Source organism: Podarcis cretensis (genome assembly GCF_951804945.1).
Source record: "Podarcis cretensis genome assembly, chromosome: 2".
NCBI lineage: Eukaryota > Metazoa > Chordata > Lepidosauria > Squamata > Lacertidae > Podarcis > Podarcis cretensis.
Window position 1 is genome coordinate 118,742,610 of NC_137171.1, and position 22,549 is coordinate 118,765,158.

Genomic DNA, 22,549 nt, shown 5'->3' on the forward strand with positions numbered 1-22,549 from the left:
TGTATTAACGGTAATCATTATCATTAAGCATAAGAAACCCTCTTTACACAATATGTACATTGCAGGTGGTGGGAGCAAACCAAAGGAGACTCTTGAGCTGGCTATTTTATTTGTTATTTATATTTGCTATTGTTTGAATTTGTATGCCACACTTCTTCCGGAGATCGCAAGGCGGTTCACAAGATAAGAATACAAATTGAGAACGCAAAATGCATTAATAAAATGAAAGTGGAGCAGATTCCTGTGAGAGGCGGTAAAGACTCTCCTTCCTTGGAGGTTTCAAAGCAGAGGTTGCATGGCCATCGGTCATGTATGATCTAGGTCGAGATTCCTGCATTACAGGGGATTGGCCAACACACAAATGCATTCAAAAGGCCATAGAATGTTAATCAGCTAAAGGCCTAGTTATGGAGAAATTTTTTTGCCTGGCACCTAAAGATGTATTGAAGGTGCCAGCTGAGCCCCCGCTGGGGAGAAGCATTCCACAAACGGGGAGCCACCACAAAAAGGCCCGTTCCCGTGTTGCCACCCTCCTGACCTCGTGTGGAGGAGGCACACAAAGAAGGGCCTCGTTTTATGATCATGGGGTCCGGGGTTGGTTCATATGGGGAGAGGCAGTCCTTGAGGTATTGTGGCCCTCGGCTGTTTAAGGCTTTCCAGGTCAGAACCAGCACTTTGAATCGGGCCTGGAAACTAAAGGCTGGCCGAATGATTTGCTGCAAGTCGAACTGTACAGTTGGAAGGGACCCCTTGGGTCATCTAGTCCAACCCCCTGCAACGAAGGCAACCATACGCCTTTCTTTTAATAAAGCCCGAAAACCGATGTTTTTGACACCCTTCTTTGGTATCCCTGCACCCCACCACTCCCTTTGGGCTGGTGGATCAGGACACCAATGCAGATAGGCTAGGATCGTCGTGTGATGGGCTGAAACTGCCTTGCCCCGGTGAGCAACCTGGCCGTTGAATTCTGCACCGGCTGAAGTTTCCGAACCAACTTTTGACCACTGCCTCCTTCAAGCAGCCAGGGACCACCCCCTCTCTCAAGGAGAAATTCATCACCCCCCTGGCCCAGGCAGCTGTCTCTGCTCTGCTTGCTTTTTTCAGCCAGGTGGTTTCGACTCCGCCTGTTAAAAATGTCAAAAAGCGCTTCACCTCTCTGCAGCTCCCCCTACTAACAGCACCACGTTCCCAGCGTAAGGCTCCCCTTCGCAGTCCTCGACCTTCACGCCGTTGCCCAACGCCCCTTCCTCCCCAGCCGCCTGGGGGTGCGCGACACCGTTTTGCCCGTGATTTAAGTCCTCCTGGGCCACTGGTTTCAACTCTAGATTGATGGGCTGGCGGTGGATGAGTTGGTGCTTGTACAAACTCGACGTGTAGCTGAACCGCCGCCCGCAGTCCAGACACGAGTAGGGCTTTTCACCCGTGTGGATCCTCTCGTGCCTCACCAAGTCCGCCTTGTCCCGGAAACCTTTTGCGCAGAGGAAGCACCAGTGGTTTCTTTGCCCCCTGCGGCTCAGCTTTTTCCGGGCAGCTTTGGTCGCAGCCCCAACCCGGCTTGGGGCAGCTCCCCACGGAGAGTCCCCCGCTGGCCAGTATCCGCTGGAGAAGGTGCTGCCGGCGACGCTCTCTTGGGATGCTGCTGACGGGCTGGGCTGCAAGGATCCTGGCTGCACGCAGGCCTTTTCCTGGCTTGAAGACACTTTTCCGTCACCTGCAAGGGGGAAAGAGAGAAGCCAAGCAGATATCATGTCTCATGCTAGGGAAAGGATTAAAGAAATTAATATATTTCACAAATGCACACACCCAAATGTTGCACCTGCAAGTGTCTCTGTTACTGTTTTTAAGATTTTCAATTTTATACATTTCACTAATCTTACAATCATTTTAACATTTCAAAACTCGTCTTCCTTCCCCCTCTTTCTGCGGTTCCTTAAATTTATTTTTTTTATTTTCTACATATTCCAAATTAACTTACTCATTTATTCATCTACTTTAAATATAAAACTGCAGGTTATTACAATAATCCTGCCAACGTCCTTATCTGTTTACTGTTTATTTGTAAATATTCAATAAACCATTTCCATTCTTTTATTAAAGTTTGTTATCTTGATGTCTTATTCTTCTGGTAAGATTTGCCATTTCTGTAGACAGTGGACCCTCAGGTTACGTTACCTTCGGGTAATGTAAACTTCGGGTTGCGGACGCCAATCCCACGGAGTCAGTTTGGGGCGTTTGTGTGTATTCGTGGACAGGGGGAAATCTTGTTTAACTAGTGAGACTTATTGGTTAGTGCATGGTGCTGATAATGGCAAGGTGGCAAGTTTGATTCCCGTATGGGACGGCTGTTCCTTTCAACTCTTCGATTCTATGACTCCAGCTCTTTGGTTTATTTATATGCATTTATATCTCACCTTTTTCTCCCCCCCAAAAAGGGAGGTTAGGCCTGTGTGTGACTGGCCCAAAGTCACCCATCAAGCTTCATGAGTAAGTGGGGATTTGAATCTTGGTTACTCAGGTCAGGGACGCGGGTGGCGCTGTGGGTAAAACCTCAGCGCCTGGGACTTGCCGATCGCATGGTCGGCGGTTCGAATCCCCGCGGCGGGGTGAGCTCCCGTCGTTCGGTCCCAGCTCCTGCCCACCTAGCAGTTCGAAAGCACCCTTAAGTGCAAGTAGATAAATAGGTACCGCTTTATAGCGGGAAGGTAAACGGCATTTCCATGTGCTGCTCTGGTGCCGGTTCGCCAGAGCAGCTTCGTCACGCTGGCCACATGACCCGGAAGTGTCTGCGGACAGCGCTGGCTCCCGGCCTCTAGAGTGAGATGAGCGCACAATCCTAGAGTCTGTCAAGACTGGCCCGTACGGGCAGGGGTACCTTTACCTTTACCTTTTTACTCAGGTCCTACTCTGAAACTCTAACCCACCACAAAACACTGGATCCAGTGCTCTGCTAAATCCACCGTTTTATGTTCAGTTGCTACACTAGCAGCGTATCACACAGCTGTCCCATCAAGATGAAGCAGAGGGCCATGAAAACTCTCAAGGGAGAGACCAAATCTCCACCACAGAAGTACTGTTTTGGGGGGGACAGGGGGGCGGGCAGGTATGGATGGGGTACTGAATGGGGTAACTGTGCCCCTGAAGGACCAGGTGCGCAGCCTGAGAGTCATTTTGGACTCACAGCTGTCCATGGAGGCGCAGGTCAATTCTGTGTCCAGGGCAGCTGTCTACCAACTCCATCTGGTACGCAGACCCTACCTGCCCGCCGACTGTCTCGCCAGAGTGGTGCATGCTCTAGTTATCCTCTGCTTGGACTACTGCAATGCATTCTATGTGGGGCTACCTTTGCAGGTGACCCAGAAACTGCAACTAATCCAGAATGCAGCAGCTAGAGTGGTGACTGGGAGCGGCTGCCGGAACCATATAACACTGGTCCTGAAAGACCTACATTGGCTCCCAGTACGTTTCCGAGCACAATCCAAAGTGTTGGTGCTGACCTTTAAAGCCCTAAATGGCCTTGGCCCAGTATACCTGAAGGAGCATCTCTACCTCCATTGTTCTGCCCAGACACTGAGGTCCAGCGCCGAGGGCCTTCTGGCGGTTCCCTCCATGCGAGAAGTGAGGTTACAGGGAACCAGACAGAGGGCCTCCTCAGTAGTGGCGCCGCCCTGTGGAACGCCCTCCCATCAGATGTCAAGGAAATAACCAACTACCTGACTTTCAGAAGACATCTGAAGGCAGCCCTGTATCAAGTAGTTTTTAATGTTTGATATTTTTATTGCTTTATTATTATTATTATTATTAATATTCTGTTGGGAGCAGCCCAGAGTGGCTGGGGAAGCCCAGCCAGATGGGCGGGGTATAAATTGTTGTTGTTATTCAGGTTGACACCCCCACTTCAGAAAAAAACAGAAAAAGAAAGCAGGTGATGTGAATAGTCCTAATGGGGAAGGGGCAGCATCAGTGGCAGCGAGGGAGATACATTGAAAGGGAGTCTTTGCCCAAGGGCTCCCCTGAACCCAGATCCGGCTCTGGCTGGAAGCTGTGGTCCCGGAGGGTAAGCCCAGCCGCATACCTGCACCGTGGCTGCCTTCTACGTGCTTCCTCTGGTGTCTGTTGAGGGCTGGTTTCTGAGTGAAGCTTTGTCCGCACTCGAGGCAGCTGTACGGTCTCTCTCCCGTGTGGACTGTCTGGTGACGAAGGACTTGCGAAATGTCCCGGAAACTCTTCCCGCACTCTAGGCACTCGGGGCGTTTGCGGCTCACAAGCGTCTTCGGGGGTCGGACAGTGATGCTGACACCTGTTTGGCCAGAGGCGGGGAGCGGTATGAGATCCCGCACGAGGGAGGAGCGTCGCAAGGTTTAAATAAGGTCATTTGCTTACTTGAATTTTAACCGATGCAAAACTTTTCTGATTCCTTAGTGCACCAGTTGGAAACTATGGTGCCAAGCAGTGTGTGTGTACCATATGTTATTGAAAAATACCACATGTTTTGGAAATTTACTCGTTTGCTGTTCATTTAGACACCTCTTAAGAGATCACAAACAAATATTGCATGATGGTTCCCAAGATCAAGAAGGGGTTTTTTTTTGTCTATGCGTCTCTACAATTAGATGCCATTTTGAATCAAGGTTGCAGAATGAACCTTTCAAAACTGCACTGGTTTTTAGGTTTCTGAGAATTATTGAGTACGAGCCTGCTTGTAAGTAAGCAATTAAGTAAGTAAATACAGTAGATTAGATAGATAGAAAGACAGACAGACAGACAGACAGAAGGACAGATAAAAATATTTTCGATAGGCTAAAAAGGGTATCCCTTATTAACTGGGCAGCAGATTTTGTTTTTCTGTGAAGGTTATGTTTAATACAATATCTTATGAGGACTGTATCAGGAACATCTGAGAACAGACATTCCTCCTTCTAATACTTCTTCCACTGTCATTTTAGCAGAGGCACTCTGTCTCTCTCTCTGTCTCTCTCTCTCTCTCTCTCTCTCTCTCTCACACACACACACACACAGAAGGAATTCCTCTTCTTAAGATAATATTAGAAGAGACATTTCCTTATCTCTCACACAGCAAGAGGGAATCACTTTGTCCCTTGCAATTATTCATAGCAGAATGCGGAGATTTGAATACCCCTGATGATCCTGCGGGAAGTCCCGTGGTTTCATATTGTTGTGGAATATGAAGAAGAAGAAGAAGAAGAAGAAGAAGAAGAGGAGGAGGAGGAGGAGGAGGAGGAGGAGGAGGAGGAGTAGTAGTTTGGATTTGATATCCCGCTTTATCACTACACTAAGGAGTCTCAAAGCGGCTAACAATCTCCTTTTCCCTTCCTCCTCCACAACAAACACTATTAAGAAGAAGAAGAAGAGTTTAGATTGGATACCCCGCCTTTCACTCCCTTTAAGGAGTCTCAAAGCGGCTAACGTTCTCCTTTCCCTTCCTCCCCCACAACAAACACTCTGTGAGGTGAGTGGGGCTGAGAGACTTCAGAGAAGTGTGACTGGCCCAAGGTCACCCAGCAGCTGCATGTGGAGGAGCGGAGACGCGAACCCGGTTCCCCAGATTACGAGACTACCACTCTTAACCACTACACCACACTGGCTAAGTATATCAACACACCAAAGCTGGAATCCAAATACAGTGGTACTTTGGTTCTTAAATTTAATCTGTTCCAGGAGTCCGTTTGACTCCCAAAACGGTTCGAAAACCAAGGTGCGGCTTCCGATTGGCTGCAGGAGCTTCCTGCACTCAATCGGAAGCCACATTGGACATTCGGCTTCCGAAAAACTTTCGCAAACCGGAACACTCACTTCTGGGTTTGCGGCGTTCGGGGCCAATTTGTTCAGGAACCAAGCCAATCAGGAACCAAGGTACCACTGTATTACATCTTCTGTTGTAAGTTGCATCGTTTCAATAATCTGGATGGAGCTGCAGGGTTTGTGCAGTTATTTAAAAGCTTTATATTTTGTCAAAACAAAATAAAAAAACCAAGTTAGTTCTTGGTATGAGCTTTCGTGTGCATGCACACTTCTTCAGATACACTGGACACGAAAGTATCCAGTGTATCTGAAAGTATCTGAAGTATCTGAAGATCTGAAAGTATCTGAAGATACTTCTTCAGATACACTGCACACGAAAGCTCATACCAAGAACTAACTTAGTTGGTCTTTAAGGTGCTACTGGAAGGAATTTTTTTATTTTGTTTTGACTATGGCAGACCAACACGGCTACCTATCTGTAACTGTATTTATATTTTGTGTGTGTGCAGATTCTATTCCCTCTTGAGCATATTCATCTTTCGTGGCACCCGCAGAATTGATTACGGCATACGTACCTGTGTAGTTCTTTTCTTCCAGATGTTTTCTGAGATGTCTGTTGAGGGCCGGCTTCTGGGTGAAGCTCTGCCCACACTCGGCGCAGGAATACGGCTTCTCTCCGGTGTGGACTGTCTGGTGCCGGAGGACATGTGAGATATCCCGGAAACTCTTGCCGCATTCCGGGCACTCGGGACGCTTGCGGCCCGTGTGGGTCTTCTGGTGTCTATCCAGCTGCCACTCATCCTGGAAGCTTTCGCCGCATTCGAGGCACCAGTGGCCATGCTCCTCCAAGCGCACTACGGTCTCGTAGACCCCCTCGCTGCAGAGTGTGGCTTCGTCCCACCTCTCCAGCGGCTCCGTCTCATTCTCCTGTTCCAGATCACAGCTGCTTTCGATGGAACCAGGCCGCCCCAATAACGCCCCGAGCATCACCGGTAGCCTGGGACTTCCGCGCTGGAAAGGGCCCAGCTTGCTCCCATTCAGAGTTGTTTCTCCAGCTGAGACCACATAGCCATCCAGGTTCACTTTCCCTGAACGGGAAAAGGAAACAGAAGAATCAGGCTGGATTTTACTGCACAGTATTTAAAAAGATACAAAAGAGCTCTGCTGGACACCAATGCTGCTTCCACATGACCACATTTTGACGGTGCATTTGCATGACATCTTAAACACCCTCTCTCATTTTAGCTTCTAAAGCTCAGAGAAATCTGACTCTCTTTATCTCATTGGATGAGCTGCACAATTTTCACAGGCCTTTTGCTCTGCTATTCTGGTCAGCTATGCCTCTATTTACTTTGCTCTAGCAGCTAGCATTTTCCTAGATTCCTCTAGCTGTTTCCTTCTCTATGGCTTGTCTCTTCTGCCAAGAAATCATCATCATCATCATTAGAATTTATATACTGCCCAATACCCCGGGGTCTCAGGGCGGTTCTAATAATAATAATAATAATAATAATAATAATAATAATGGTGATGATTTATACCCCACCCTCCCCAGAATAAAATCAAGATATAAAACCACAAAATACCTAATAAAAATAAAAACAGATGCCTCCATGGGAAGCCCACAAACAAGACTGGAGAGCAAACAATCTAAATGGGATCAATGGGGTCCATACAATTTATACATACCCAATGAGTTGGGACCCAGGCTGCCCTCCATCGGCGACCACTCGGCCTCAGGGGAGACCACAATCACCTCCTCCTCGTGTCTCCCCAGTGCCTAAAAGAGCAGAGAGGATTCCTGTCAAGTCAACGCCTTGGAGTCAGGGAGGCAAACCCTCCTCAGGCTCACCCATAGGAAGATCAAATCTTAAAACTTTCTCAAAAGACGACCAGGTCAAATCAGCAATGATACACTGGGCAAAGGATTTGGGACATAATATCCAGATGGCAGACTGGGAAAGGTTATGGAAAACGGATCTGAAATCTACAGCATGCCGTACACTGAAAGAAAATTTTATGAAAATGATGTACTGGTGGTATTTGACTCCTAGTAAGTTAGCAAAAATGTATAGAACTAGTGCAAATACCTGCTGGGAATGTAAAGAAAAAGAAGGTACCTTTTATCATGTGTGGTGGTCGTGTAAGGTAATAAAAGCTTTCTGGGAGATGATATATAATGAAATGAAAAAAAATGTTTAAAATAACTTTTGTTAAAAAACCAGAAGCTTTTCTATTAGGAATTATAGGAATTATATTCCAAAGAAGACATTTTATGTATACAACAACTGCTGCACGGATGTTACTAGCCCAGAGATGGAAAGAAGACAGAGGCCCTATCAGAGAGGAATGGCAAACTAAGCTGATGGACTGGAAAGCTCAGGAAACAAGAGGACAAAAACTTTATAAAAGGAATGGGATTTTTAAAAAACTTATTTAGGAGACCATTGCAAGCAGATGAAAACATGAGCAGGATTTTAATCTCACTTGTAGTGAAACAATTATTATGGACAATATGGAGTGATACAAAATACAGACTATGGAATAATATGCAGTTGTAAATGTTGACAATAGGACCCACGGAGGGGGTGGGGGGACGTCTTGAGATTCAGAGTAATCTCTGTACTGTGGTACCTCGGGTTAAGAACTTAATTCGTTCCGGAGGTCCATTCTTAACCTGAAACTGTTCTTAACCTGAAGCACCACTTTAGCTAATGGGGCCGCCCGCTGCCGCTGCACAATTTCTGTTCTCATCCTGAGGTAAAGTTCTAAACCTGAGGTACTATTTCTGGGTTAGCGGAGTCTGTAACCTGAAGCGTATGTAACCTGAAGTGTATGTAATCCGAGGCACCACCGTATATGGATATACATTTGGATTGTTCTAATTTTACATTTCTAAAATCAAATCAAAATGATTTAAAATAAAATCTTAAAACTTTCTCCCTTTGACCTCGGCCTCTGGTTGCTGGCGTCTGAGGAAATCTTCGGCCAGGGCCACCGCCTGGGAACAGGCCTGAGGGCCACGCGACCTGACCCAGCTCTGCATCTCCGGCGGCAGGATGGCCAGGAACTGCTCCAGGATGACCAGCTCCAGGATCTGCTCCTTGGTGTGCTTCTCTGGCTTCAGCCACTGCCAGCAGAGTTCCCGGAGCTTCTTGCAAACCTCTCGGGGTCCCTCGGCTTCCTGGTAGCCAAACTGCCCGAAATGTCTGCCCTGCGCGTCGGTGCCAGTGTCGTCCTTTCCCACAGCCTCTTTCTCCGACGTCCTGTTTTCTCCAGCGACCAGATTGCTAAAGGCTGCTGGAGCTCCTCTGCCATTGCCCACCAGAAGCTGAGCGACTCCATCTCCGCTGGGCCACTGGCCAGCAACCGTCACGGCCTCACAAGAGCCCCACAGCAACGGTTTCGACAGCTGTTGGCTTCCCCACCCGGAGGGAAGGGGCTGCACGGCCTTTAGGACCTCCTGCCACTGAGTTTCCCAGCGTTGCGCCAAGCCTTCCTCGGACCCCTGGGTCAACTCTTGGGGGGGCACCCAGCCCAGAAGCTCCCCGATGGTCCCAACCTGGATGACGCGAGGGACCACCCGTTCCCCTTCGGATTCCAGAAGCCCCGCTTGGGATCCCTCCCTCAGTTTCGCACCAGGGATCGCCTCGTGTACTAGAACGTTCTGCAAAGGGAGACTCATGACTCCACCGGCCCTAAGCTCAGCAGCCATTTTGTCCGGCGGCGTCGGAACACCGGAGGCAATGTCCACAGAGAGCGTAGAAAGTGCTATTTTAAGCTGGAAAGCCCATCACTGGAAGGACAAGGGTTCTGAAATGTTGCCACATCGAGACTTGCAGGCCTAAAACAAACAAACAAACAAACAAAATATTTGTAGCCTTCTCCTAAAAAAGAGCTAAACAAAGAGTTTACTCCTTCTTATCCAACGTGTGAGAGGCTTGTGCCTTTGTGGATGTACTACAGTTGGTGCCAGGGAGGACCTTTCCATCAGTCGCACCTCCTTTAAAATAAGCGCATCTCATGTTTTCATCCACCAGGCTGATTCCTCCAGGACACACCAGCAGGATCTGTCGACGGTGCCGCAAGCAAGTCACTCCTGTCAGATGGTGACTTTATGCTGGATTCAGCAAAATTTCCAGCCAGCAAGAAAGGAACGTTTTTTCCCTGAAGGAAGAAGACAAAAGGTGGAATAAATAAGCCAAACCAAGTTGTTTTGGCTGTTGAGTCGTTCTGAAAGAGAAACCATATTTTAAGCCTTCAGGCTGAGCGTCTGCCTTGCACTATCCTGGGTTCAATCTTTTGCATCTCCATGCAGAGCTCGGGATAAGCTGGGTTTCCATGTTAATAATAATAATAATAATAATAATAATAATAATAATAATTTATTTATACCCCACCCATCTGGCTGGATTTCCCCAGCCACTCTGGGCAGCTCCCAACAGAATAATAATAATAATAAAGTGAAAAACATCAAACATTAAAAACTTCCCTAAACAGGGCTGCCTTCAGATGTCTTCTGAAAGTCAGATAGCTGTTTATTTCCTTGACATCTGATGGGGGGTGTTACACCGGGTAGGTGCCACTACTGAGAAGGCCTTGCCTTTTTTCTGAGCGTGCTCATTCAACTTTTCCCTTTCCTCCAGTCACTTTCTTCATGATCAGAGCTTGTACAGCTAGACTGAACCTTTTCTATTTGCACAACTACAAATATAATTGGCAAGCTTTGAAAAGCCTCAGGCCCTTGTGCCAGGGTACCAGTTAAAAGCGCTTTGCTAAACTGGGCCTGCTATCTGGATCTAGCAGCTGACGCAACATCATGGGAAGAACATTTCAGTTCTGAGCTAAATGGACCAATGGTACAACATCATCCACAGATGGACCAATGCTTGTCTCCTTTGTCATTTTATCCTCTCAACAACCCAGTTAAGTAGTCTTTAGGCTGAGAGAGAACGTAAGGGGCTAAAGGTCGCTCAATGAGCTTTACAGCCACATGGAGACTTGAACTCGTGTCTCCCTCTTCCTAGTCCAGCACTCCCAACTCGGCGTGACTGACCTATGCAGCCCTCCAGAGGTCAGGGATGATGCGAGCTGTTAGTGGTTCGAGTATCAGACTTGGACCTGGGCGACCAGAGTTAAAATTACCCCACAGCCATGAAACCCACTAAGTGACCTTGGGCCATTCATTGCTTCTCAGCCTGACCTACCTGGCAGGGTTAAATGAGGATTAAATGAGGAGGAAGAGAACCCATGTAGGCCACACCTTTGAGATACAAATGCAATAAACAAAGTTCTCTCCTCTAACCATATGGCACAAAAAAAGGAATATATATATATATATATTTATATAAATAAAAGAAATTACACTCCCAGTGTTATTATTAGATGAGTGATTCTCGGTAATACCTCTTCTTTCTTTGAATCCATTCGCTTACACACCTGGTTAATTCCATAATTTTATGCTTGCTCACAATCCTGCCTGAAGTCACCTTTGCTGTTTCACACCCCTGACACTCCTTAGGAAACAACCTCAAATTTAACTTTCAAGTAAAAACAAACAAACCCCAAAACAGAGTTTTGTGTAAAGTGTTAACCTACCACCCCATTATTATCTCAACTAGGACGTCCAGTTGATTATTGTGTGACTCGTTCCCTCGTTGTGGACCAAGGTAAGCAAAACCTGCAAAATTTCTAGGAGTTGCTGTTAGAAATAAGGGTCACAACAATGAACTTTCAATTTTGTGTGGGTTTTAATTTAAATTGGGCAGCGTTGTCTGCTTAGCTGCCTTCATATATGTCTGTTCTTTGCGCACAAATTGCAATGCTTGGTGGCTGATTAAAAATATCGATCTACTGTATCAGGATGTTCTATGGCACAACTTCAATGTGTATTGAGGGGGAGACGCTCTTCTTAAAAGCCTCCCCACTTTTGCAAGAATCCTCTATCGAACCACTGCCTCTTCACTTTTTCCTATCTCACCCCCCATCCACCCCAATTGCACGAAAGTTACTTTCCCATCCTAAAACGCCAAAAAGATGCAATGGCAAACCGTAGCATTTATGAAGGAGAAATAAAATACTAAAATACTGAAGAAGAAGAAGAAGAAGAAGAAGAAGAAGAAGAGGAGGAGGAGGAGGAGGAGACTCTGTAGTTGTAGACAGAGGTGGTGTACAGGGAAACATATGTACAGGAAAACATACGAAAATCCGTTTTATCAAAGATCTAGGTCAAAAGTGAACGGAAGTGGCAGAGGGCAAGGGTTTGCATCTGCTCTGCACCACTTGCACATTTAGAAACTTTCCCCTTTCCCCCTCCACATGCAACTCACAGCACATCCTGCCCCACTGCGCTGGATCTGCTTCAGCCCCACAGAGGCTGTCCTCTTTCTGGTCTGGCTGTATCCTGCAACAGAGGGGCTGGAGAGGGTGGGGAGCATCCAGAACAGGAAGTGGGCAGCCCTAATATTTCCCTTTCACCCCCAACTCCTCAGTCTCTCTAGGAACCAAAACACTCACAATGTAACCCTTCGTGTGCCTGTAAAAAAACAACAACAACCCAACCAACCAGAGACACACCTTTAGCCTCACGATCTTATAAAGCACACATTTTATCAAGAGAAATATTGGAGGGTATGGAGTAGGATATCCCCATTTTCATCAGAGGAACTCAGCTGTGCAAATCCCCACAGAGCGGGGAGGGGTCCCGAGGGTCATCTAGTCCAACCCCCTGCAAATGCAGCAATTACATATTGGAAGAAGCTGGGGCTTGAACTCTGGACCTCCTGCATGCAAACCGCGTGCTCTTCCACTGAGCCGCGCGGCACCTCCCCAAGGGCAATGAATGCACTCTGCATATGCTCAGAGGGCCCACCGGACCTTTCATATTCCTGCCTGCCATGACGCAGGCTCTGAAAGCTGGGCACCTCATCTGTCCCAAGCACAAGTTCTGCCCATGTTGGAAGTTCCCCTACTGCCCCGCTCTGCCCAGGGCAATGCAACCCCACCAACAACTCAGCTGTGGTACTAAAGGGGTTAAAGGGCCTGAGCTAGAGATTCCTAGAGAGGACAGGAAATGGAGAGCGCATGGGGGAACTAAAACGCCAGCGGAATCTTCCTGGTGCACCTTTCTTTCCCTTCCCTTCTTTCTTTGGAGGAAGCTGGGCTGTTTAAAGTGATGGTGGTGTTGTTTAGTCATTTAGTCGTGTCCCACTCTTCGTGACCCCCTGGACCAGAGCACGCCAGGCCCTCCTGTCTTCCACTGCCCCCCGCAGTTTGGTCAAACTCATGCTGGTAGCTTCGAGAACACTGTCCAACCATCTCGTCCTCTGTCGTCCCCTTCTCCTTGTGCCCTCCATCTTTCCCAACATCAGGGTCTTTTCCAGGGAGTCTTCTCTTCTCATGAGGTGGCCAAAGTCCTGGAGCCTCAGCTTCAGGATCTGTCCTTCCAGTGAGCACTCAGGGCTGATTTCCTTCAGAATGGAGAGGTTTGATCTTCTTGCAGTCCATGGGACTCTCAAGAGTCTCCTCCAGCACCATAATTCAAAAGCATCAATTCTTCGGCGATCAGCCTTCTTGATGGTCCAGCTCTCACTTCCATACATCACTACCAGGAAAACCACAGCTTTAACTATACGGACCTTTGTTGGCAAGGTGACGTCTCTGCTTTTTAAGATGCTGTCTAGGTTTGCCATCGCCTTTCTCCCAAGAAGCAGGCGTCTTTTAATTTTGTGGCTGCTGTCACCATCTGCAGTGATCATGGAGCCCAATAAAGTAAAATCTCTCACTGCCTCCATTTCTTCCCCTTCTATTTGCCGGGAGGTGATGGGCCCAGTGGCCATGATCTTTGTTTTTTGATGTTGAGCTTCAGACCATATTTTGCGCTCTCCTCTTTCACCCTCATTAAAAGGTTCTTTAATTCCTCCTCACTTTCTGCCATCAAGGTTGGGTCATCTGCATATCTGACGTTGTTGATATTTCTTCCAGCAATCTTAATTCGGGCTTGGGATTCATCCAGCCCAGCCTTTTGCATGATGAATTCTGCATATAAGTTAAATAAGCAGGGGGACAATATACAGCCTTGCCGTACTCCTTTCCCAATTTTGAGCCAATCAGTTGTTCCATATCCAGTTATAACTGTAGCTTCTTGTCCCACGTAGAGATTTCTCAGGAGACAGGTGAGGTGATCAGGCACTCCCATTTCTTTAAGATCTTGCCATAGTTTGCTGTGGTCGACACAGTCAAAGGCTTTTGCATAGTCAATGAAGCAGACGTGGATGTCTTTCTGGAACTCTCTAGCTTTCTCCATAATCCATCGCATGTTTGCAATTTGGCCTCTGGTTCCTCTGCCCCTTCGAAATCCAGCTTGCACTTCTGGGAGTTGTCGGTCCACATACTGCTTAAGCCTGCCTTGTAGATCAGCTGCTCTACATAAGGACATAAAAGAGCCTCTGAATCAGGCCAGCAGCTTATCTAGTCCAGCATCCTGGTCTCAAACAGCAAGCAGGATTCAAGCAGTTTCCCTTCCTGTGGTTTCCAGCAATTGCCATGCAGAAGCATTGGTGTCTCCAACCTTGGAGGTCGGTGTTTCCCAAACTTGGGTTTCCTGGTGTTTTTTGGACTACAACTCCCATCATCCTTAGCTAGCAGGACTGATGGTCAGGGATGATGGGAACTGTAGTTCAAAAACAGCTGGAGACCCAATTTGGAAAACACTGGCAGAGGCAGAGCATAGCTTTCATGGCTAGTAACCATCAATAGGCCTCTCCTCCATAATTTTTTTAAATACATATATACATTTTTATTAATTTTTTAACATAGTCATTTAACATACATTTTTATCTTATACAATTTTTTTAGACTTCCGTCAACTACCTCTGAAGATTTTCCATTCTTTATCGCTTAATCTGCATTTCTTAATTTCTCTATTACTTTTAATTATCCTTAACTAATATTCTCTTCATAATCTTCCTTGCAATATTTCGCATAATCCTCCTTACAAAACATCTTGCAGTCCTACTAGCGTAATCTGTTTATTACAGTTGCTTTTCAAATAGTTCAAATATTTACTCCAGTCCTCTTTGGTCCCGCAGGTTTCGAATCCTTCCTGTCAATTTGTCTGATTTTGCATAGTCCATTAATTCTCCTCCATGAATTTTTCTCATCTTCTTTCAAAGCCATCCCTGTGGCAGGGAGTTCCATAGTTTGACAACAAGCTGCATAAAGAAGTATTTTCTTTTATCTTCCAACGTTCAGCTTCATTGGATATCCTTGCAATTTCCAAGCATTTAGGAACTTGAGATGCCCTTAAGAAGTTCCCACTCAGCCATGATGCTGACTGCAATAGCTTGGGCCAGCCCTTACCTTAAACTCTAACCACCCTTTTGAGGTTGTTGTGAAGATAAATTGTGTGTGTGTGTGGAGAGGGAGAGAGAGGCAGGCAGGCAGGCAGAGAGGGCACTGCTGCCCCAGGCTTCTTGGGGAACTAGCAAGATTCAATAAAAGGAAAACTATCACAATAATACAGTGGTACCTCGGGTTAAGAACTTAATTCGTTCCGGAGGTTCGTTCTTAACCAGAAACTGTTCTTAACCTGAAGCACCACTTTAGCTAATCGGGCCTCCCGCTGCTGCCGCCGGAGCACGATTTCTGTTCTCATCCTGAAGCAAATTTCTTAACCCGAGGTACTATTTCTGAGTTAGCCGAGTCTGTAACCTGAAGCGTCTGTAAACTGAAGCGTCTGTAACCTGAGATACCACTGCACTGACAAAATATCATATTAAATAGCTAGATATATTTCCCTTTATTCTCCATTTTATTGTATTGTATTTTACTTTTTCTTGGCAACGCCTGTAGAAATATTATATGCATCCCAGTAAAGAATGGATACAAAAACTTATGAAATATGCAGAAATGGCAAAACTTACTGGAAGAATAAGAAATCAAGATAACAAACTTTTTATGAAAGAATGGAAATGGTTTATTGAATATTTACAGAAGATATATACTTACAATAGATAATTAAATGAGCAAGTTAAATGAATTAAAAAATAAATGTAAGGAACCGCTGAAAGAGGGGGAAGGAAGTCAAATTTTGAAATGTTAAATTGATTGTAAAACTAATGAAATGTATAAATTTGAAAAGTTTAAATAAAAAACTTTTTTTAAAAAAGAAATATTATATGTAACTAATTTGCAAACAGTTTTTAACAACACCCATCAATAAAATGTGAGGTTCTTATTTTTTCCTATGTTTTCTGTATTTCTTTCTTCTTTTTTAAAAATCTGTTTGCCTACTATGCAGCTGACAGTGTCATGGGGGCCTCACATAAAAAAAAGACCAAACTCCCTCCGTTAAAAAAAGTTGCATATTTACTTCCGGAGGCGGCGCGAACGGTAATGGCGGTCCTCTTCCACTAGTGAGGAGGAAGCTCCGCGGAATTGGGTCGTCTGCTACGGCGAAGCGGAGACCCACTTTGGAAACCCACAGGCAGCAAGAGCCTGTGGTCTCGAGACTCGGTGGGCGCCAGAAGCGACCCCCAAAGCGCTGAAGGAACCCCGTAAGGGGCTCCGGAACGTGGAGGGGGTAGCGGCGCTGTGAGTCATTTCGCGATCCGCGGAGTGAAGCCGTGCTGCTGCTGCCGGTGAGCGCTGACCTTTCTTCCTGAAAACTTCTGATTCGGAAAAGCAATAACCCGTGAGTAAAGAAGGACTTTATAAAATTTGAGTCTAAAACTATTGAATTTGGCTGAAAGCGGAGCGACGTAAAAACAGGAAGTCCGTCTCCCGCTGTCACTGAACTTCAAAGCAAAGAGCTGGAGGAGTGGAGGCTTAAAAAGAATCTTTAGCCTAACTGATCTGAGCACCCATTGAACTTTTTTTGAACAAAATAAGGACTTTAAGTATTTGATTATCTGACATTTATTTGTATTGGGATACCTTTCTTCTATTGGAACTACAATTTGGATGAGAAACCCAGGTGCTGGAGCTGCCTGAGCAACTTGAGCTGTCAGTTTTGCAGATTTGGCTATTGTGTATTAGAACTTGCAAAATCTGAGGGGGTTTGGACTTGTTACTTTGAAACATCAACTGAAGTTCCAGTATGCACTGTCTGATACAATGTGGCTGTTAATACCAACTCTGCTTAAAACCTGCTTTTGAAGGTCCTTGGACATTAAAATTGATTCTAGTAAATTTATTAGAATCGGACTCTTCCCTTGAGACATTTCAAGCTCCCCCTAGAGGATTTGGGATTTACAGCAGTGACATTATTTCACTTTCCTTTTCCCCGACCTCCTGTTTGACTGTTTTCCTCTGGGCCGCTACTTTCTCATGGGAACAACTCAGCTTGACCTTGACTTTTAGATAACTTTGGAATGAGTGGCGCAAGAAGGAGGGGAAGAACTAGACAAGCAACTTTGACAACTTTAACCTCAGTCTCGCAGTCACGTAGATCATCTGTACCTACTTTGCCTTCAGAGGAAGAAGCTGCTTCTCTGCCAAGGGCAGGAGAGGGAGAAACTGAACAGTTACAACTGGAAGATATGGCCTCAGGAGCAACTTCTTCTATCCTAGAGAAAATCTATGAAAAATTGGAATCTCTGGACAAGAGAGGAGAATCTTTGGACAAGAAAGTCGATGAACAAACAGCCAAAATTGAACAAAACACAGAATGTCTAAATAGATTAACTGGACAAGTATCACAGAATACACAGGCAATTGGGCAGTTGACGGAGGCCACAGTAGAAAATCGGAAATTGGCTGAGGATACTAGTCAAAAATTAGAAAATTTAGAACAAGAGGTAAGACCACTCTGCAAACAAGTAGGTGAACATCAGACTTATCTATCTATGATAGAACTGCGGAACCGGGAGAGTAATTTAAGGATAAGGTCGATACCAGAAGTGGAAGAAGGCAACCTAGCTGAGTTTCTGACTAAAGAATTCTCCAAGTTCTGGAATTTAGAGGAAAAGGACTTTAAAATTGTGTCTGCTTTCAGACTTGGAAGACTTCTAAAGAAAGAGAAGCCCAGAGACTGTTTGATAATATTGAGATCAAAGGAGGAAAGGGATAAGATTTTGGGCCTACATTACGGAAAGTTACTGGACATTTTGGATAGAAGAATTGAGTTTTACAAAGATATTCCTAAACAGCTGTTGGACCTTAGATCCGCCTACCTTGAATTGGTTAAACTGCTTAGGAGCAATTCAATTATCTTTAGGTGGGAATTTCCCCAAGGATTATCTTTCACCTTCAGAGGGAAGAAGGTTAAAATTAGAACACTGGAAGATAGAGACAAATTTCTGACTACATACGGAGAGGACCTTCAAAAAGGAATTGAACTACCCTTTGGGCCTGGAGCACCGGCGGTACCGGCACCCTTGGAACCTGAAGACTTAGCGAACAAAATACCACCCCTGGAAAAATAACTAGATTATTTCAGGATGTCTCTGCAACTTCTGAGCTGGAATATAAATGGCTGTAACATCCCGGAAAAAAGGAGGAAAATATTTCATATATTAAAAAAAGAACAATTGGACATTATCTGCCTGCAAGAAACACATGTGACTAGGCTCCATCGAAAAGTGCTAATAAACAAAAGACTGGGTCAGGAATTTATATCTTCGGACAGAGTAAAGAAGAGAGGTGTGGTTATTTATGCAAAAGAGAGCCTGTCACCCAAATTCCTATTTAAAGATGAACATGGAAGAATTTTGGCAATTGAGATACAATATCAAGGAGAGAAACTTTTGATATTAGGAATCTACGCACCAAATGAGGGGAAATCGGAATTTTATAAGAAGTTGCATGAGATCATGCTGGACTATCTGGACTACAACAACATCATTTTGATGGGAGATATGAACGGGGTCGTATCAACCAACATAGATAAGTCACAAAGTCAAAGTGTCACAAAAGATGGCAGACTACCAAAGACTTTTTTTGAAATGACTGACAATATGGACTTGATTGACATTTGGAGAACGAAGAACCCCTTGGGAAGAGAGGGAACATTCTTCTCTGAAGCCCAACTGACTTGGACAAGAATCGACCAAATATGGATATCTAGAGGTCTGGCACCCAAGGTCAAGAAGGTGGAAATCTGCCCAAAGACCTGCTCCGACCACAACGCAGTAAAGATGGATATGACATTAATACCAACCGGCTCCTTTAGATGGAAGATGAATGACAACCTGTTTAGAGATCAGGAGATTATCAAGAAGGCCCAAAAAGCTTTAAAGGACTATTTTGAGATAAACATGAACACTACGGTGGAAAAAAGAATTATCTGGGACGCAAGCAAGGCAGTGATGAGGGGGTTCTTGATACAACAGAATGCTGTAAAGAAAAGGACACAAAATGAGAGGAAAGATAAAATTTTGGAGAAAATTAAAGAACTAGAAAAGAAGCTAAGATTAAATCCGAAGTCACAGCCGACGTTGAGAGAAATTAAATTTCATCAAGCACAATATTCTAAATTGATAAACCAGGAAATAGAGTGGAAGATTAAATTAATGAAACAAAAAACTTTTGAATCGGCAAATAAATGTGGAAAACTGCTAGCTTGGCAGTTGAAGAGGAGACAAAAATTAAATACAGTTACAAATTTAGAGATTGAAGGAAGAAACTGTTGATTTGTAGCATCCAAGTGCACAGCGGAATGATGAGGAATACGTGCCAACATGCTCTATATTGGTTTATTTACATTTCAAAGCTGGTATATTACAGAAAACCATCTTGTCTCTGCCGGAGCAGAGAACTGCATCCTCTCTCCTCTGAAGCTCAGAGAGAAACACACTGAACTGCAAAGAACAGTGAAAAACAGGAAACCAGTGTACGTCACATCCAGCCTCCCCTTTCCCGTGGGAAACATAACAGCAATGCTGTCTGTGGAATGTAAACATTGTCTTGTGACAAGCCTTTCGCTGCACAGTGAAGAGAGCAGAAACCAACATCCTCCCCCTTTCTGTGAACACCACTGGGCAGCGTGTTCGTACAATATCAGTACAAACCCAACTTCTGCACATAGGTACAGTGTTGATCCCTTGATACAATCTTGGACAATACATCAGCAGGAATTTCATTACCTGGCATATAGGACACCGTTACGAGTCCCTTCTGAATACGTTCCCTAGCATGCTGCAACTTCAATTGCAAGTGCTTCGTGCTTTGCTTACAACCTTCAGAATTCAGCAAAGCCAAACATGCTTTGTTGTCCTGGTAAACCTGGATTGGACATTTGACAGGAATTTTCATGTCTTTGCACAATTGTAACAACCATTCACAATCCTTAAGTGAATAAGACAGTGCATTCAGCTCAGCTTCACAAGTACTTAAGCTAACTGTTGTTTGCTTCTTGCATGACCAATCAAATAGACCCTGATTGTACATGTAGCAAACTCCAGACGTGCTTTTCCTGTCTGCAGTGTCACTTCCAAAACTTGCATCTGCAAATATCTCAAGACCACCAGACTTCTGATTGTTAAATCTCAGTCTGTAATGCATAGTGCCTTTCAAATACCGCGCTATGCGTTTCGGAGCTTTCCAATCTTTAACAGTAGGATTGTTGACTTGTCTGCTTAGCAAATTACAGCTAACAGCAATGTCTGGTCTTGAACATCTGGCAATGAAGTTTAGCTTGCCTAGCACACTTCTGTACAGTGTAGTGTCAGAAAATGCTTCTTCAGTGTCATCTACCTGATAACCTGTTGTCATCGGTGTGTCTACAGGGTTAGCATCCATCAGGTTTAGTTTGCCTAACACATCAGCAATTTTCCGTGACTGGTGTACTAGAATGTTACCATCTTGATCTCTCTCTATTTCCAGAGATAGATAGTTGTTTACCTCACCAAGATCTTTCATGTCAAAGTGCTCTTTCAGTTGAGCTAGGGCGTTATTGTACATTGTGACATCTTTCCAAAAGAATAATAAATCATCAACATAAAACAAACAATACAGTTTCTTTTGCCCCTCCTCTTTGACAAATACACATGGATCAGCTTTCCCTTGCTTAAAACCTAGAGAAAACAATACTTCAGTGAGTTTTGTGTGCCAACACCGTGCACTTTGTTTGAGATCATAAAGGGACTTTTTCAGAGCACAAACAAATCCCTGTTTTACCTGTACGCCATCAGGTGGAAGCATATAAAGTGATTCATCTAGAGATCCGTACAGAAAAGCTGTATTCACATCGTGGTGACTAATGTGTAAATTCTCCTCGGCAGCTAGCTTGAGCATAAGCCTAATGCTCTCATACCTTACTGTGGGTGAGTAGGTCTCGTGATAGTCTTCACCTGGTACCTGTGCAAAACCTCTGGCTACCAATCTGGCTTTGTGTCTGACTATCTTGCCATTTTGATCAGTCTTCGCTTTGAAGACCCATTTGCTTCCAAGCAGTTTCATTCCTGGAACTACTGGAACAAGTTCCCATGTTTTGTTCCTTTCCAAGGAATCAAGCTCAGCCTTCATGGCATTTAACCATGGCTCAGCTTCCTTTGAATCCAAATCCTGGATTTCTTGGAAACTTGAAGGTTCAAATACCTTCTTGGAGCTTTTAACAGCTGTTACTGCTATCTTTGCAAACTCATCAGCAAATCTCTTTGGAGGTCTGCCTTTTGTGGCTCTCTGTGACCTGCGAATTAGCCTTAAGTCTTCAACACTCTCCTCTTCCTTCTTAGGAGAAAAGCGACCTATTGTGAACAATGGTTCCTCCAATTCCTGATCAGAGCTTTCAGAGGGTCGCATAGAGGCTTTCGCACTCTTGAAATCCTCTGAATCACCCGATTCAGTTTCAGACTCAGAATCAGAACTTTCATCAGTGGGTGTGGGTGGTTGTGGTTGCTTTTGACTATCCTCAGTCTCATCACTGTCATCAGGATAACATTGGAAAATTCCCACATTCTCCCCCCACTTGGCATTGTACTCAACACTTCTTGTGAGCTTAATGGTCTTAGAGTCAGTCATCCTTATTCTGTAAGAACCTTTCTCATAACCTAGAAAGATACCATGCAAACCACGCTTGTCTAACTTGGAGTTTTGTGGTGAGTGAACCCACATGTCAGAACCAAAAATTTTCATGTGTTTGATGTATGGCTTTTTGCCAAACATCTTCTCATAGGGAGTACAACCAATCGCTGAAGATAACCTACGATTATAACTGTAAGTGAAACATGAGAGAGCTTCGGCCCAATAACTCTCTGGAAGATTTGCATCATGTAGCAAGGTTTTTAACCCTTGAAGCAATGTCTGATTTGCTCTTTCCGCAAGTCCATTCTGCCATGGCGAGCGAGGACTAGACAAATCGTGTTGAATTCCTTTCTCAGACAGAAAAGCTTCAAACTGCTGAGAAGTGAATTCCCCTCCGCGATCACTGAAAAGAGTTTTTACCTTCTTACCATGCACATTTTCCAACCAAGCACAGAATTCCTTGAACCTAGGAAAAGCCTCTGATTTCTGCTTGAGATTGTACACATGAATATACCTGGAAAATGCATCAATGAGAACCATGAAGTACCTATTTCCTCCCAAAGAGGGCGCTAGTGGTCCAACCAAATCAGCATGAACAATTTGGTATGGTTCTGTAGCTTGCCTACTAGACACCTTACCTTTCGGAGCCATTTTCACCTTGTTTGCTGCGCATGCCTTGCACTTCATGTGGTACCTGCAGGGTTTAATAGTCATACCTTCAACCAAGGCAGGCATTTTAGATACTGCCTCAAAACCCAAATGTCCAAATTTTCGATGAAAATCATGAATACATTCTGCATGCAAACATTTGTTAGAACCTGCAATG

At 45.0% G+C, this 22,549-nt stretch overlaps 1 protein-coding gene across 4 annotated transcripts; it reads right to left on the reverse strand.

The window, feature by feature from the left end:
• Positions 1–3: 3 nt before the first annotated feature.
• Positions 4–12,218, reverse strand: LOC307207694 (uncharacterized protein). Of its 4 annotated transcripts, none has more exons than XM_079961802.1 (7): positions 12,090–12,215; positions 9,761–9,927; positions 8,711–9,604; positions 7,450–7,540; positions 6,336–6,848; positions 4,073–4,297; positions 4–1,711 (listed from the first exon to the last, which is right to left on the reverse strand). In XM_079961802.1, exons 3-7 carry the CDS (start codon positions 9,473–9,475, stop codon positions 1,149–1,151), a joined length of 2,157 nt encoding a protein of 718 aa, XP_079817928.1. In that variant the 5' UTR covers positions 9,476–9,604; positions 9,761–9,927; positions 12,090–12,215; the 3' UTR covers positions 4–1,148. The 4 variants fall into 4 exon arrangements, with proteins under 4 accessions (XP_079817928.1, XP_079817927.1, XP_079817926.1 ...); XM_079961801.1 differs by having other exon boundaries at positions 9,722–9,927; XM_079961800.1 differs by lacking the exon at positions 9,761–9,927 and having other exon boundaries at positions 12,090–12,218.
• Between the last annotated feature and the right edge of the window lie 10,331 nt (positions 12,219–22,549).